This window comes from Rhipicephalus microplus, chromosome 1 (assembly GCF_043290135.1).
Source record: "Rhipicephalus microplus isolate Deutch F79 chromosome 1, USDA_Rmic, whole genome shotgun sequence".
NCBI classification, from domain to species: domain Eukaryota; kingdom Metazoa; phylum Arthropoda; class Arachnida; order Ixodida; family Ixodidae; genus Rhipicephalus; species Rhipicephalus microplus.
Genome location: NC_134700.1, coordinates 171,992,003 through 172,007,666, shown reverse-complemented (window position 1 = coordinate 172,007,666; position 15,664 = coordinate 171,992,003). Strand labels below are relative to the sequence as shown.

The following is a 15,664-nucleotide window of genomic DNA, read 5'->3' as shown; positions in this document are numbered from 1 at the left end:
CCTTTGGGATGGTAACTACCTAAAGGGTGCAAAGCTCACACCCACCGGTAGTAAATGCATTTTTAAAACCACTATTTTAAAAACGTGAATACATTTTTAAATCCACCGCCACCTACACCCGTATACCTGTCCGCTCAAACAATGCTATGTGTCGACTAATAGCGCTCAAGTCACACCTTACTCGCAAACTACAAGATCAACATACAATAACGACCAGGACAACGATGGTCCATATTTCTCAATTACGTTTAACTTACATCGACGAGTCTGAAATTTCAAGAAGAAAATTTTAAATTCATGCGATTCATCTGCGCCCTTTGTTCCAGGAATTTTCTCATTGTTTTAGGGCAATACCCCAAAGTGGGTGCGAGCCAAGGAAAGGGTAATTCAACTTCAACTTCTCTTCCGCCTCGCGGTTCGAGAAGCCCGAGCAGTGTGTCCTAGTCTCGCCGAGTGGCTGGGCCATCACGGCGAGCCAGCGGCGAAGAGAAGATCATGAGGCGTTCGGGGTCTCGCACGCGGGTCACAAATTCCGGCGACGAGCTTTCCACTCGCCGGTCCCACCTGGCCACAACTCCGAGCTCGCCGAGGCCTTCCGCTTCATCCGGGCTGGTCAGTGGAAGCCACACGCTCATCCAGTTCAGCAACAGCGTCAGCACCTACAGCGGACCCGGTGAAAACGTCAATGCCAACACGCACGTCTCTTTCCGTTCGGGCCATAACCCAAGGTCTTCGGGGTCCACGTCGTCCGCGCATCGCAGCGCATCCGGTGAGCGACAAATCTTCAACTTCACAAGCGACACAGAGCGATAGGTACAGCTGCATTGTACTTTAAGCAGTGACTACGGTTAGCGTCGTGGTAAAAGGTGGAGTCCCTTCACCATAATACTGTCATTTCAAACTCTATAACGTCACGAGCTTTGGTGGCGTAGTGGGTTGGCGCGCGGTCGAAGAAGCGGTTGCGCAGCAGGTCGTCGATTCGAGTTCACGTTTTGTGAACATTGCTTTGTTTCTTCAAGGTATCGCGTCAAAATTGACGTTACTAATCCGAACAAGTCGCAATTTTACTTTTGTTTTGCAAAAAAAGTATGTTGCTCTCTGCGGCGGCTCTTAGACAGCCATACATTGTGGATTTTGTGGCGCAGTGGATAATGCATGATGCGTTCGTTTAGTGTACGACTCATGTTCGAATTGCACTGACGAAGTACTTTATTGCGATAGCAATTATATGGACACTCTCGGCTCAATTTTGCCGCCGGCGTCGGCGTCGCCGTCACTCACCATATATGCATACATATCTATATTAAAACGCAAGAAAGAAAAAAATACAGAAAAAGACTCCGGTACGTGGAATCGAACATGGGAACTCTGAAACGTGAGTGCGAGAGGTGAAACACTGGGCCACGAAGAGGCACTTTTTTCTTTGTTATCCATAGAGAGGCACGTCCTTTCAGCGTTCAAACGGCAAGCTATTTTTATCCACCACTTACAGCTGTTGACGGGCATCTCGGGGGAACGGTCGTGTTTTCAGCATGACCAGCAAGATGGCGCAATGAGCGCACGTCACCACAACATCGCGACGTGGTTACGTGCGCTCTCATTTCCTACGCGTACTTTGATTGATTTGTGTGGTTTAACGTCCCAAAACAACCATATAATTATGAGAAACGCCGTAGTGGAGGGCTCCAGAAATTTTGACCACCTGGGATTCTTTAACGTGCACCCAAATCTGACTACATGGGCCTACAACATTTCCGCCTCCATCAGAAATGCAGCCGCCACAGCCGGGATTTGATCCCGCGACCTGCGGGTCAGCAGCCGAGTACCTTAGCCACTAGACCACCGTGGCAGGGCTCCTACGCGTACTTTGCCCCGCGGAGAGGACGGGGGTGGACGCTCGTTCGCGCACCTTTATCTAGTGGTGGGGAGGATCGTACATCTAGGCTGGCCTGGGGATTTCACTAGAATGATTTTCTTGTTGTTACCGGGCGCGCAAAGGTCACTGCAATAGTTGCACAGTCTTCATTTGCGAAAAGGGTGCACTGTTCATACACTGCCAACTAACAACTAAAACGCTCGTTCGCGTTCGTTTGCGCCTGTGAGTACGTTTCGTGCGTATACGTGCATGAGAAATGCGTGGCATGTTTCGATCTGCTTGCCATTCTGCGCGTGACCTTGCAATTTGTTGCTATCACGTTCATTGCTTCTCCTTTGCGGCAAAGTTGTGATTTTTTTGTGCTCCTAATATTGCTTCAGGTATTATTTGACTTAAAATATCATTTGGGTGGCGGGAGCAAGAGCACGCGTTATGGGTTTTTTCTTGGTGAAAAAAAATTCATGCAAGTTTTTACGTTCATTACTGACGATTTGTTACAACGACATTTAAGAGGAATGAAACGAATTTTTAATCTAACGAGTGCCGTAAATTGCTGGTGCACCGAAACCGATGTTCATGACACATAGGCTCGGTCCTGAGTTCGTGCTATAAAATTAATCACGTTCACGCTTTGCGTGAAGAAACATTCCGTCATTTCAGACTTATTTGGCATAGCTGTTTGATGTCCCTGCAGCGTATTATGTACTGCAAGTTGCCACATTGTAACATGTGATCATTTGGGGCCCATTTCAAAGAGCTCTCAATGTAAGAAAGCGAATCGAGGAATATAAATTGCAGACACCACTTTTTCGCAGCCGCAACAGTTCAACGTGTTGCTACTTCGCGCTTTCATGCTACTTACAATATTTTTTTTTTTTTACTAGAGCGTCAATGTTTCAGCTTTTAGATATGAACTTCCAAACAGAGAAGACCATTGCTTATTCTAGACCAGCGGTTCTTAAACTATCTGGCCTTGCGGGAACCCCTATGAATTTTTCAGATTGCCGCGGATCATTTAAATTTTTCTTATACGTCTCGGCTTACAGCTGAGAAGTGATCAAGGGAAAGGGTAAAGGGTTTTGACGTCGTTCCAAGACCCCGCTGGCGGGCCGCTGGTCTACAGTATTGCGCTTATTCCGATTTGCTCTTTGCCGTCACTTTTCCGTTCCGCAGGCCACGGGGGAGCTCCGAGCGCTGCTGATCCGGCTCATCTGGGAATGCTGTCATCCCGAAGCGACTCGGTCATTCACGGGACGGCGCACATGTCCGAGAGCAGAATCAATGAACACAGGCAATCCGGGCATTCCCTGGACGCTCACACGTCCATACAGATCACGCCCGTGAGCAGCACAATGGAGTCCATGCTTGAGTCTCGTGTCTCTCGTGATCGGAGAGCCCTGGGCAGGGCTCGAAGCGGAGAGGACAGCGACTTGTGCCTCGAGCGGCAGCTTGACGACAGCTCCTTGAGGCGTGTGCGTCGCCGAAGCGGTTCGCAAGTACGTCTCAACCACAAGTCTCGTTCTCGGTCACCCAGCGACCGAGAGGACAGTACACCCCAGCACAAGTTTGTGGACGTCGACGCCCATGGTATGCCGTCCCGAGAGAGGAGAATCAACTCACCCGTGAGGTCGGTGATCTTGCACGGCCCGAGCGAACGGAAGGGCGAATCACATCAGTCTTCCTCGGTGATAGCCGCTCATTCACCATTCCAAAGGAGCATGCTCAGAAGGGTGCATAGCTCAGGACAGTCGCCCGATGCACGCTCAGCAGCTTCTGCCGAGAGAACATCGAGCTCCTTCGAAAACACCGGTATCAAGGCAGCAATGACGTCAGCGTTCAAAGCCGAGTTCGAATCGTGGAAACGGAGCAGATCTCTGCTCGACAAAAGTAGGACGTCGCCCATTGGGTTGGGCGTGACGTCAGCTGCTGACAGCGTCGTACATAGACGAGAGCACGAAACGGTCGCAACGTCTCGCGAGGACTTGTCAGGACTGTCGAGCCTGCCCTCATCGGACTCTTCTTCGATGACTACCACAGAAAACACGAAGGTTCGAAGCCAGCTGCTCAGTAACAACACCACTGCCATCCAAGAAATTTCACCCCCGGGTGCAGCTGTACTTGAGGTTGGGACCGTGGAGCAGCCTGCCAGAGAACAGCAAAAAGGGCAACATACTCTCACGACAGAGTATACAAATCGAGCATCAGTGTATCCCCAAAAAACGGAGTCCGCGAGCCCAAAATTTGAGGATGAAGGCAAGAAAACCGCGTCTTCGGAAATGACAACTGAGCCTTCAGTGACAACAACCACCAAAAGTGTCATTGGCACTTTCCCTATCAAGAGTTATTGTGACAACAGAAAGTTTTCTAGTGGTTCATGTGAACAGAATAGTCTCATGTATCCGAGACTCCTACCAAAGGAAACTTCCAAGTCAGTTCTACAGCCGTTGGCTCATCAAAGCAGTTCATTTTCGGACAAAGCATCCGATACTTCGACAAACACTTCTGCAGTTCCCGTGCGCATTCCTGCATTCCTTGAAAAAGAAGACTTTCTGCATCCCGTGAACCAGCAGCCGTTATTTCGAACAACCCTCAGCCCGGACAAGAATTTCGATATGCCAGCACTGAGTCGTGCCTTGAACGAAGACCCTTCTCAGCCAAGCCTTCTAGACCAGCCATCATTAACTCTGTTAGGTTCGAGCGAAGGGTCCATGTTATGCACCAACTCTGCTCCAAGGAAAACGTCTTCAAGAACCTTTACGGTAGAGTCCCCACGCCAGGCTTCTTCAGACGAATTAGTTAGTGCCACAGCAACAACGAGCTTTAGTGGCGCTAAATCTGCTCCCACCAACAAGTCTGAACTTCATCATGACGTTTTCGACAAATCAGCAGCACCAGCTAGGCATGACCTACGCGACAGCTCTTCTCACTTGTCTGCTATGTTAGAAAAGAAAATACACTCGAAGACAAATGTTACTGAACTAACGCATCTTCTGGCGTCAGCTCCAGAAAAAACATCCTCAAAATCAAATATTCATGAATCAGCGAATCAAACTATTCTTTTAGCTAAACCACCTGAAGCAATGATTTCTGCTGACGCAAAGCACGACACGTTTAAGTCTCCTCCTGCTCTCGTTGACCACAAGCCTGTGGAAACAGATTCCAACAGTTATTCGCTGTCCGCGGGAACGCATCTGACCATGACTAAGAAAGTGAACACGCGCTGGAAAACCAATGAACCTGTTCATCAACTGCTGCTAGAGCGAGTCGAAGGATCTAATTATCAGAAAATTATTGCCAACACGCAGCACAGCCCTCTCACATCGCGCGGCGTTAAATCAGATAGCCAGAAATTTCAAGTGACAATCAGCGAATCCACACCGGCTGCTGCTGAATTTCCTTCAGTAACTGAACTGCCACCTCTAACCCATGAAGTCTTCAGTACGGAACGTACCAGCACACATAAAGAAAATGAAGTTGAAGAAAAACCCGAAAGTCAGACAGCCGGAGTGCTAACGCCACTTCCGGAGCTTCCACTGATTAGATCAACATCTAAATCCTCATCGGAAGGCATTCGTTCAAGCGAGAATGACCAATATTCTTTAAAAGCTACCAATCAATATGGCGTGTTCAATTGGCCCAGCTTTGACGTTATGGGGAACCACAGCACTAGACTGGGAGAAGCTGCTGCCCTTTTCGAAGAGCCTTCCGAATTCATTCAAACAAGCCACAGGGGAATCCAGCTAGAGTTGTCCGATAACAGAGATACCACTGATTCGGCGAGTCACGCTGAAGACCAAGACAGCGGGCACGAAGAGGCGTCAGGTAGGAGAATTTACGAGTTGTCTATGCAAGAAGGCACCGCTCCGGCTCGAGCGAGCGAGTCGCTTACAGAGTCCCGAATATGCCCCATTAAGTACGTCGCCGAACAAGAGCAGGAGGTCACCATGGCAAAAAAGGGGCCACCCCACAGCAGCCTCCAAAACGACTCGTCTGATGAGTACATCCTGGAGCAGATAGTTCGTGAAGTGGAAAAGAAGATCAAAGCTAGCTCTCTCTACGACTACGCACCACTGCCAGACGACGTACTCGCGGTACGATCATCCAAAGGAATTGAGTCTCTCGGCCAGCTAAAGTACGAGACATATGATGAAGATCTCCTTATGCGACACAGTGATGACGAGCTCACTCAAGAGCAAAAGAGGTCGACAACGAAAGTATCTGCGACAGCAATTAAACAACACCCTGCGCGCATAGATCAATGTGGGCACGCGGGAGCCCTTGAAGTGTATTATGCAAGTATTGAGAAAGAAACACTTCAGCCAAAGGTGACTGAACTGCCTGCTATGAAACGAACACTACTTCCAGAATATACGGACCTGCATACTGCGAAAGTAACACGGGAGTCAAAGGTAACCGAGCTACCTGCTTTGAAACAAACACCAGAGTCCGAAATCACTGAGCTGCTTCCTGAGGAACAAATACTGGAGATAAAAGTGATGGAGCTGTCTGCTGAGAAACCAACACAGCAGCGAGAAGTCACTGAGCTGTCTGTTGAGAAACAAACACTACAACCAAAGAAAACTCGGATGTATGCTGAGAAACGAACACGAGAGCCAAAGGTGACGGAGCTTCCTGCTGAGATAGTAAAGGTGCGTACGGAGGCTGCTGAGAAACAAGCTTCGGAGCTAAAAGCGTCTGAGCTACCTGCCTATAAAGAAACGTCGGTTCTAAAGGTGACTGAGCTGGCAGCTGATAAACGAACACCACAGCTAAAGGTGACTGAGCTGGCTGCTGGGAAACAATCACCGGAGCCAAGGGTCAGTGAGCTGCATTCTGAGGAACAGATACCGAAACTAAATGTGACGGAGCTGCCTGCTGAAAAACAAACACAGAAGCTAAATGTCACTGAGCTGTCAGTTGAGAAACAAGCACTACAGCCAAAGGTTACTCGGATGTATGCTGAGAAACGAACACCAGAGCCAAAGGTGACGGATCTGGCTGCTGAAAAACCATCACCGCAGCTTCAAGTGCGTATGCAGGCTGCTGAGAAACAAACGTCAGAACTAAACGTGTCTGAGCTACCTGCCTGTAAAGAAACGCCTGTGCTAAATGTGACTGAGCTGGCAGCTGATAAACAAACACGGCAGCACCAGGTGACTGAGCTGGCTGCTGGTAAACAAACACCGGAGCCAAAGGTCAGTATGCTGCCTCCTGAAGAACAGATGAAGGAACTAAATGTGACGGAGCTGCCTGCTGAGAAGGGAACCTCAGTGCCTATGGTGGCTAATGTTCTTCAAGAGCAACAACTACTAGAGTTAAAGGTGACTGAGCTGCCGGCTGAAAAACATGCACGGGAACTAATGGTGTCTGAGCTGCCTCATGAGAAACAAACAGCACTCCCTAAGGTAAATGAGCTGCCTGCCGAGAAACAAATACCACTGTTGAAAGTGACTAAAGTGTCTCCGGAGAAACGACCAGAGGAGCTAAAGGTGACTGAGGTACCGGCTAAAAAAGAAACGCCGGGCCCAAAGGTAACTGAGCTGCCTTCTGAGAAACAAATACCCTTGTTAAAGGTGACTAAGATAGCCCCAGAGAAACATCCACTGGATCTAAAGGTGACTGAGCTACCGGCTGAAAAACGTACACGGGAGCTAACACTGTCTGAGCTGCATCTTAAAACACAAAGAGGACTCTTCATAGTTAATCAGCTGCCTGCTGAGAAAGAAATACCACTGCCAAAAGTGAATAAGGTGGCTTTGGAGAAAGAAACGCTGGAGCTCGAGGTGACAGAGCTCCCGGCTGAAAAACGTACATGGCAGTTAAAGATGACTGAGCTTCCTGATGAGAAACAGACCGCAATCCCCACGGTAACTGGGCTGCTTGCAGAGAAACGAATACCATTGCTAAATGTGACTGAGGTGGCTCCAGAGAAAAAACCAGTGGATCTAAATGTGACTGAACTGCCGGCTGAAAAAGGTACAAGGAAGCTAAAGTCGACTGAGTTGCCTGCTGAAAAAGAAAAACCTGCGCCAAAGGTAACCTATCTGCCTGCTCAGAAAAAGACAACGGCGCATAACGTGACTTGGATGCCAGGTGAGAAACTGGCACCGGAGCTAAAGGTAACTGAGCTACCTAATGAAAAACAAACAACACTGCCAAAGCTAACAGAGTTGCTTGCTGAGAAAGACAAGTTACTGGCAACGGTGGCTGAACTGTCTGCTGGGAAACATATACCACGGCCAAAGTTGGCTGGGCCACTTGTAGAGAAACCGGCATCACAGTCCAAGGTGACTGCAGTACGTGCTGATAAGGAAACATTACAGCCAAAGGTAACCGAGTGGCCTGCTGAGAAATTGACGTCCCAGCCAAAAATGATTTATCTGCCTGCTAAGCGCTCGATATCACAGCCAAAGGTTACTGAGCTGCCTGCTGAGAAAACCGCTTCACGGCCAAATGTAGCAGAGTTGCCTGAAAAGAAAGAAACACAGCAGCCAGAGATCAATGATATGAGTGCTCCCGTCCTTGACCAGGAGGTTTATGCGGGTGTTCTTGAAGAATATTATGAAAGCGCTGGGAAACGAACGCCGGAGCGAAAGCCAAAAGAGGCACGCGCAACGCCTTCTGTCGATGTTGATAAAGAGGCGACACCGGTGGTTCGAGACCAATCCCACGCTGTTACAACAAAGACGCAAGAAAAGCGACAAGTGATTGATGAACACGAGCAACGGAAAAGTGAATACGCTGAAAAGAAGGAGGCCGAAGACAAAGAGCTTTATCCCGAAAAATCATTTGATGTTATTCGCGAGGAAAGACGTAGACAGTTCGAGCAGCGCTGGAGGGAAGCGCTTGCTGCAAAAGGTACAAAATGGAGTCCAACTTCTCTGAAAAATAGAGAAGCGCTCCAGATGCCCGAAAAGGCTACTTTGCCGGTGTCGCAAGTCGGAAGTGCGGAAACCCGGGATAAAGCTTTCCCGAGAAAGCAGTCGTCCGAAAATGCTGTGAGGCGTCTTATAGAGGCCGCAATTGAAGAAGCCGCGAAGCGCGAAGAAGCCGCTGAATCAGATAAACGGTTCATGGCGTTGCCCTGCTCGGCTTCGACAGAGGACGCTCCGACGAAGCTTCGTTCGAGTTCATCCGACACTTCTGCAAATGAGCGCGCACCACACAGAGAAAAGGAACGCTGTCTTGCCGACGTGAAGGTACATCAAGAAAAAGAGAAAGCCACGCCTGAGCTTTTACGTTGCAAGTCTTTCACAAAGTTGATAGAAGGAATGATCCAGCAACACGTCCGTGGATGCGACATTCACAGACATCGTCTCGGGCATGAGAAAGTGGAACGCGCACAAGACTGCGCAAGCGCTCAAGCTCCAGGTTTCCTGCCCAACACTGGACAACATCAAATACCTGCGTATTACCAGACGGCGACCACTGCACGACGGCTAGGTGACCCGTACATCGAACATTATCACCCGTCCTTGTTAGATGCTCCACGTAAGAGCGACACTCTGGTGGTAAGCAGCTCCCATACGGAGCGGCAGTTCTCGTTCTCAACATCGAGCAGTCGTGGTGCCAGATGTGTTTTTAGGAAACTTGAGCCCGGAGCTGTAACTTACCTCGTCGAAGTGTCACCGCCAGATAAAAACCGGGTGAATCAAACCGACATGGTAATGGCGGAAGAGCAAATGCTGGTCAATGAAATTTTCGATCACATGACCTCAGGCACGAGGCTTAACGAGCTGACACCGATCATTGTGTCACCCGCTGCGAGCTTAACTGCCATAAGAAACGCCTACGCAGAGGCAGTTGCGAGGCGCGTGTTGGGCAATCAATTACATAGGAGCAACGAGAGCATACTTAGCGCTTCACAGAAGGCGAAATTTTACGAGAGCGGGCCGGGTGTGAATCTTCAGAAGACTCCCTCGTCGACTTCGGTGCATAGCGTGCCTTCCGTGGAAAGCTATATCGTGCAAACCATGCTCGACGGAGGCGTAATAAGAAATTTCAAAGAGCTCTGGGGAAAAGTGCCTTATACATTGAACAACGCCATCGTTTCACGTTCAAGGTCGCTGGATGCACTGGCGAATACAAAAACGTCGACTAGAACAACTGCTGCGTCTCTGCCGAAGTCACGTAACGCGGGACATGAAGCACCTATCGAAATGAGAGCGGGGAACAAAGAAAACTTCACAGGTCCTAGAGAAGAGACACCACCATATGTAGAGTCTGTTGGAATCTCAGAGCGGAATGCAGAAGACTTGATGGCAGAAGCCCTTACAGAAGATATTCCGAGTTGCGCTACATTAGGAGTTGTTGTAGATGAAACTGACGCAGCGCCGAATTTCGTAGAAACAAAGCAAAGTACCGGGGCAGCAACTTTGGTTCAATTCCACAAACAAACGTGTTCACCGTCCTTCCCTTCCAGCGAAGGAACCGCTAGAGAATCTGAAAGGACAACCACCGCTGCTAAAGCAGTTGCAACGACCCCGAAGCAACGGCCTTGGGTGAAGCAGAACTCCTCGGAGAGCTTGAATAACGCCGTCGACGTCGATTGGAGTGACTGCGTGTGCTGCAAGAAGTACACTTCTCCGGATAAATCGTTCGAGTCGTTCATCTGCTTCGGTCTGCATGAAACGCCCAAGTATTTCGCCCCCGTTCCTGTTGACGTCAGTGGCGTCGTCAAGCTGAGAATCGCCACGGATGCCGACGTCAGGGAAATCATGTCTCTACCTTGGAAGGAACCTGAATTCAAGTACGTCCTGCCTGCTGCGATAGCCACGAGGCACGTACTTTGCCCAAGCACCTTCTTCGTCGCTGTCGACACCTTGCTAGGTACGCATGCACTGTTTATCGATATCCGGGTCTAAAATGGGGGCTTGACGATACCAGGAGTTTTGGGAGGCATGTGTCTGGCGACTGCGACCGCTTGGAATTTTTGTTTGCGTAACCACACGATATTATTATGAGAGACGCCGTAGTGGAGAGCTCCAGAAAGTTTTACCGTCTGGTGTTCTTTAACGTGCACTGACATTGCGCAGTATACACGGACCCCTACCGGCCGGGTTCGAACCCGCGACCTTCGGATTAGCATCGAAGTGCCTTGGGCGCTGATCCATCATGGCAGACTTTCATCGTGAGGTGGCTGTAATGCTTTTGTTGCAGTTTCCTATGCCATGCTCACGCGACCAAACTTGTTAGAAGCTTGCATATTTGAAGAGCAAGCAAAAAGCAGGTTGAATGTGGCTGCGGACCGCACAACTTATTGACACGCTGCTGAGATCGAATTGGTGTGGCACCTAAGTTTAGCCTTTTTTTTTTTGCCAGGGACAAGTAAAATGCACGCATTTCACACTGCATGTGTTATGAGCCGATACATCTCCCCCTTTCTCTCAATACAAGCGGTTCCTCATAGCTTCCACCGGTGAACAATTGGTGTCCCCGGGACATTCATGGCTGAGAACCAGTGATATATATTTTAAAGCACTGAATATTGGTCAACCACAAATTCCAATGTTTTCTGGCCGCGGGGCTAAGAAATGGCCGTCCGTAAACATGTACAAGTCTTTAGAAGAAAAAAATCAATTTCTTTGAAACGCCCACTCGCTGGCTGAAATTCTCAAACGCTCTGAACATCTCGTTCAATGTTTACTATGCAGGCCACCAAAAAAATTTAAAAAATAAAAGCCTCATCGCACGCCACATTTTACTAGACACCCTTAAGGTTACTGGTGTGCGTATATTACTGCACAATAATTCCAGGTCGAACACGGCAAACTTCGCATTCTGCTCTTTCCAATCCGTACACCTCGTGCGTTTGCTCGTTCCTCTACCTTCAGCGGCAAGCACCGATCTATTGGTGCGCGCTTTAACTAACTAATCAACAGTGTATTTGAGCTCAATGCTCATCATTTCACGGCGATTACCGAAATAGAATAATTATATTACTAGCAGTGACGGTACTGCTATAGTAGCGGTATACGAGCCACTTCACCGGAAAGGACCTGCTGTAACGTGCTCCGGGGCACGTGACCTTATAAACCTGCAAGTAAAAAAAAACCCGAAAATATTAGAACTTCCTATCTCACGCCCAACAGCTGTGGTCGTGCTTTCTTATAAACGCACTGTGCACATTTTTTTTTATTTTGTTCATTTGATCAGCGAGCAGGAGAGAGGGAGCGGCAGCCCTTCCTAGTCATCTAACAGGGGCTCCAGTATACCCAACGACTTTACTCAAACTTGCAGACCTCTAACATTATTACTTGAAATGCAAGGTTCTGGTGATGCAGTACCTTGACTTCAATGACAACCGAGGGCTCCTGATGTTGCATGCCCAATCATGTCCCACCTTTAGCCTCGGGTCCCATTAATTGTCCCATTAATTGCGAAGCTTATTTCTTTGCTTTCGGCCTACAGCCATGGGAGGAGAGGGGTGAAACTAAGTTACCCCTAACGAAGAGCCATGTACACACCTACGACCCCATGATAGAAGGCGTGCTTTAATTATCACGCCCGCTCGTTACAGGTCACATCTGCGGTGCTGCGAGCGTCCTCGTGTTCGACGATGAGGTCGCCTTCTGCGGCTTCTGCCACGTACGCGAGACGTACGCCTTCGAGCACATCGGCGTCCTGCTGTGGAACCAGATGCTGCATGTCACGAGCGGCAAGAACCTGTTCACGGTGCTGCCCGAGCCCGCGTTCCGGGAGCTGCACGAGATCTACCCGTTCTCGTCAGATCCCTCGACGGACATCATGTTAGGGCAGGCTCGATTTTCGCGGTCCGCCTTCAAGCGGACCGTGCTCGTAGTCGAGTACAAAGAAAAGTACTTCGACGCTCTCGCTTCGTACGATAAACGCGTGTTCGGCTTCAGCCGCAAACGCTACCTGACCTCGACCGTGCGCGAAGTCGGACTCAACGTTCGCTTGGCAACGCGCAACGAGCGCAACGTTTGCGGCTACGGTAGCGTGCAGCGAGGCGATGATGGTCGCGTGGTGCTACGCTGGCTGTTCGCGGACGACGTCGAAACGGCCCAGTCACTACTTTCCAGCCTGCTCGCATCGTGCAGCCACGACGACGAAGTGGACGTGGTGGCCGCGTTTTACCTGCGCTCCTTGTCCACGCGGCCCATCCTCGACAAGGTCAGCAGCCACGAACTCAAGCCATGGCGCCTGGTGTTCACGAAGAGAGAGCCCCTGCACAGCTACGGCAGAGTCGTCTGCCTCACCACAGTGTAGCTCGCTGCTCGAGGCAGCTTCGTCGAACAATCGTGGATGAACGACTATCCATGCGACAAACATTTTGCGGAGTTATAAACGACATTAGCGTTAAATTGTAGTATAGCGTATATATTGCGACTTATATAGAACGCCTAAGGATTCGAACGCCAATCATTTGTGCATAAGAACTCGCTTCTCTCGAACATTTCGACCAGGCCGTTGAGCCAATTAATCCGGCAATATTGGATTTGTTGTAATATTGGGATAGTTACTATCAAGTTCTGAAAAAAAATTGTCATTTTACGGCCAGGACAGTGGTCCTATCACATTTTTGTGATAAGTCCTATCACATTTCATATTAAGTCATGTCATTTGATATGTCCTATCAAAAATAAGTCATATCACATTTTTGTGGTGTCTGTTCGGTGTTAGTAAAAATCTATCTTTTAATTTCAGGAACGAGCACGGTTATTATTGGTTTCTATCGAAGACTAACTCTAATACCGTGTTTCTAATATTCGAGTGAGTGGATTGGCCATGCGGACGAAATAAGACTCGCTTGCGCTGTTAATGTAATTCGCTAAGATAGCTCTTTTCACCGCGCACAGCGAAAGCATTCGTTTGGGTTTTGTATCGAAAATTTTAAATTTGACTGTGGAGTTTTATGCCATTGTTTCGAAATAAATTTGTGCTAGTCATTATATTATAAATTGCTACATTGCTTCAGTAATTCTTGATTGAAAATTACGAGCGTGATTTTCTTCCCTACTCCACATTTATTTTGGCCTCGTACGGTACAGGAACCCCCCGTATGGCTATGCCACATTTTTCTTTACCAGCAGCACGATCAACAACACACGTGTCAACATAATTACACCATACTGCGAGAAAAGTCGCACGCGCGGCTACAAAGGTCCAAATGTTGCAGAGCCTCTGTGTTCGCCAGTTGTCATGTCACACGAACTGCGGAACACGTGGGCGCAATAAGGTTGTCCTGCTATTACGTAGAGCTCGGCCACGACTCGTCAGAATGTGCTGCACTAACACAGTCCTATATCGCACGAGGGGCCCCGTGTGCAGCCGCGTTTGTGCAAACGGTTCATGCGCGAACGTTTCAATGGCGTAGTTGCAGGTCAGTTGGTGATGTTCACAAATAATTGCAACCATCATCAGCAGCATTATTGACACATTGCGCGAGGACTCGCGTGTACAGCAAAGAATGTGTAAGCGACGGATTTACGCAGTTGTGCAGCTATCGAGAGAGGTTTTTGCCCTGCAGTGAACATAGTCAGGCTGATGATGATGATGATGATGATGATGATGAATATGACGACGACGACGATGATTATGATGATGATGATGATGATGATGATGATGATGATGATGATGAAGGTGATGATGATGATGAACCAGTTGATCATGCAGCGCTAATCGCGCCACGTATGCTTGCAGCAATGCTGCCCACGTTTTGGCTAAGCTAGTCCAGGTGCACTCAGGAGCACAGACTCTTAGCGCAAGTTTCCCTGCCCGAGGTCAGAGACAGAATAGAATGGTGCTAAATTTGATAGCGCGTGAAAGATTCGTTATGACTATAGCACGCAGAATGAATGATCAACAAGGATGGAAACCCTCGACCGTAAAGGAGTATACGTACCCGATACTGTCACTTTTCTCTGTTACAACACTGAGCCTTGTAACCAACTATTAGTTTTATCTTTGACTTGCATTGCCAGAGCACCATGTGCCAACTTGCCACTTCCGCTTATAATAAACGAATTTCGCCTTCTTTTTCGCCGAGTAGTTCGCAAAATTTTCCCATCGCTTGTCTTGTTTTGGGGGCTTATTCGCATTTTCCCAGCAAATATAGTTGATTTAAAAATCATTACGTTTCCCAATATTGCGTTTGTCGCTGACTAATAGCGAAACAATCGATCACTTTGAGTAGTTGAGTGTTGAAGTCAAAGATACGTTGGGGCAATCGACAAGACTTTGCGAACTATGTTTAAAGTAAATGCGTGTTTTCTTCATAGTTGCGAATAGTTTCTCTGCACAAAATTACTGAAGTGATTTCTTGAGCTCCGCTTCTTACGTTAGTTACATATTTGTATTATATTTTAAAATATTTTGTAGAGTAGAAAAAATCATTTGCTTTACCCTTCTTTTGCGCTTCCTTGCGAAAGTAACGCGGTTTTTTTTTTTGGGGGGGGGGGAGGGGGGGCTTGTTTAGTGGTGAATATTTGCTTGTTAGCTCGATAGCATCTGGCAACTCTTACGAGCTTACTGTAACATTTAAAACTGTGTCAATGCGATTGTCCAGGGTTGCCGCGGTATTGGCGTAATAAATTACACAGAAGCTTCCCACACCGTTTACGGCCGGCAAACTTCCAGCAATCAACAAGGCCAAGCGATGAACCAGCGCGTAAAAAACTAATCTTGTACTCTTTCATGAAGAGGCTCTGGTTTTTTCACAAGAGGCGAAGCTGTTGAGTAATATATTTAGTTACATTTCCCACCCACTCTATAACTTGTTCTCCATCCTCCAAGATGGTAACTACCAAGAGGAGGGTGCAATGGATC

At 48.4% G+C, this 15,664-nt stretch overlaps 2 protein-coding genes across 2 annotated transcripts; both read left to right on the top strand.

Moving 5' to 3' along the window:
- Nucleotides 1-421: 421 nt before the first annotated feature.
- On the top strand, nt 422-7,576 carry LOC142766078 (uncharacterized). Its single transcript, XM_075867912.1, has 3 exons — nt 422-769; nt 3,050-7,516; nt 7,563-7,576. The coding sequence occupies exons 1-3, from the start codon at nt 496-498 to the stop codon at nt 7,574-7,576; spliced, it is 4,755 nt and encodes a 1,584-aa protein (XP_075724027.1). The 5' UTR covers nt 422-495.
- A 112-nt stretch (nt 7,577-7,688) lies between these two features.
- LOC142803098 (uncharacterized) lies at nt 7,689-13,677 on the top strand. The gene is made up of 2 exons (XM_075888205.1): nt 7,689-10,705; nt 12,396-13,677. Exons 1-2 carry the CDS (start codon nt 7,702-7,704, stop codon nt 13,103-13,105), a joined length of 3,714 nt encoding a protein of 1,237 aa, XP_075744320.1. The 5' UTR covers nt 7,689-7,701; the 3' UTR covers nt 13,106-13,677.
- The last annotated feature ends 1,987 nt before the right edge of the window (nt 13,678-15,664 follow it).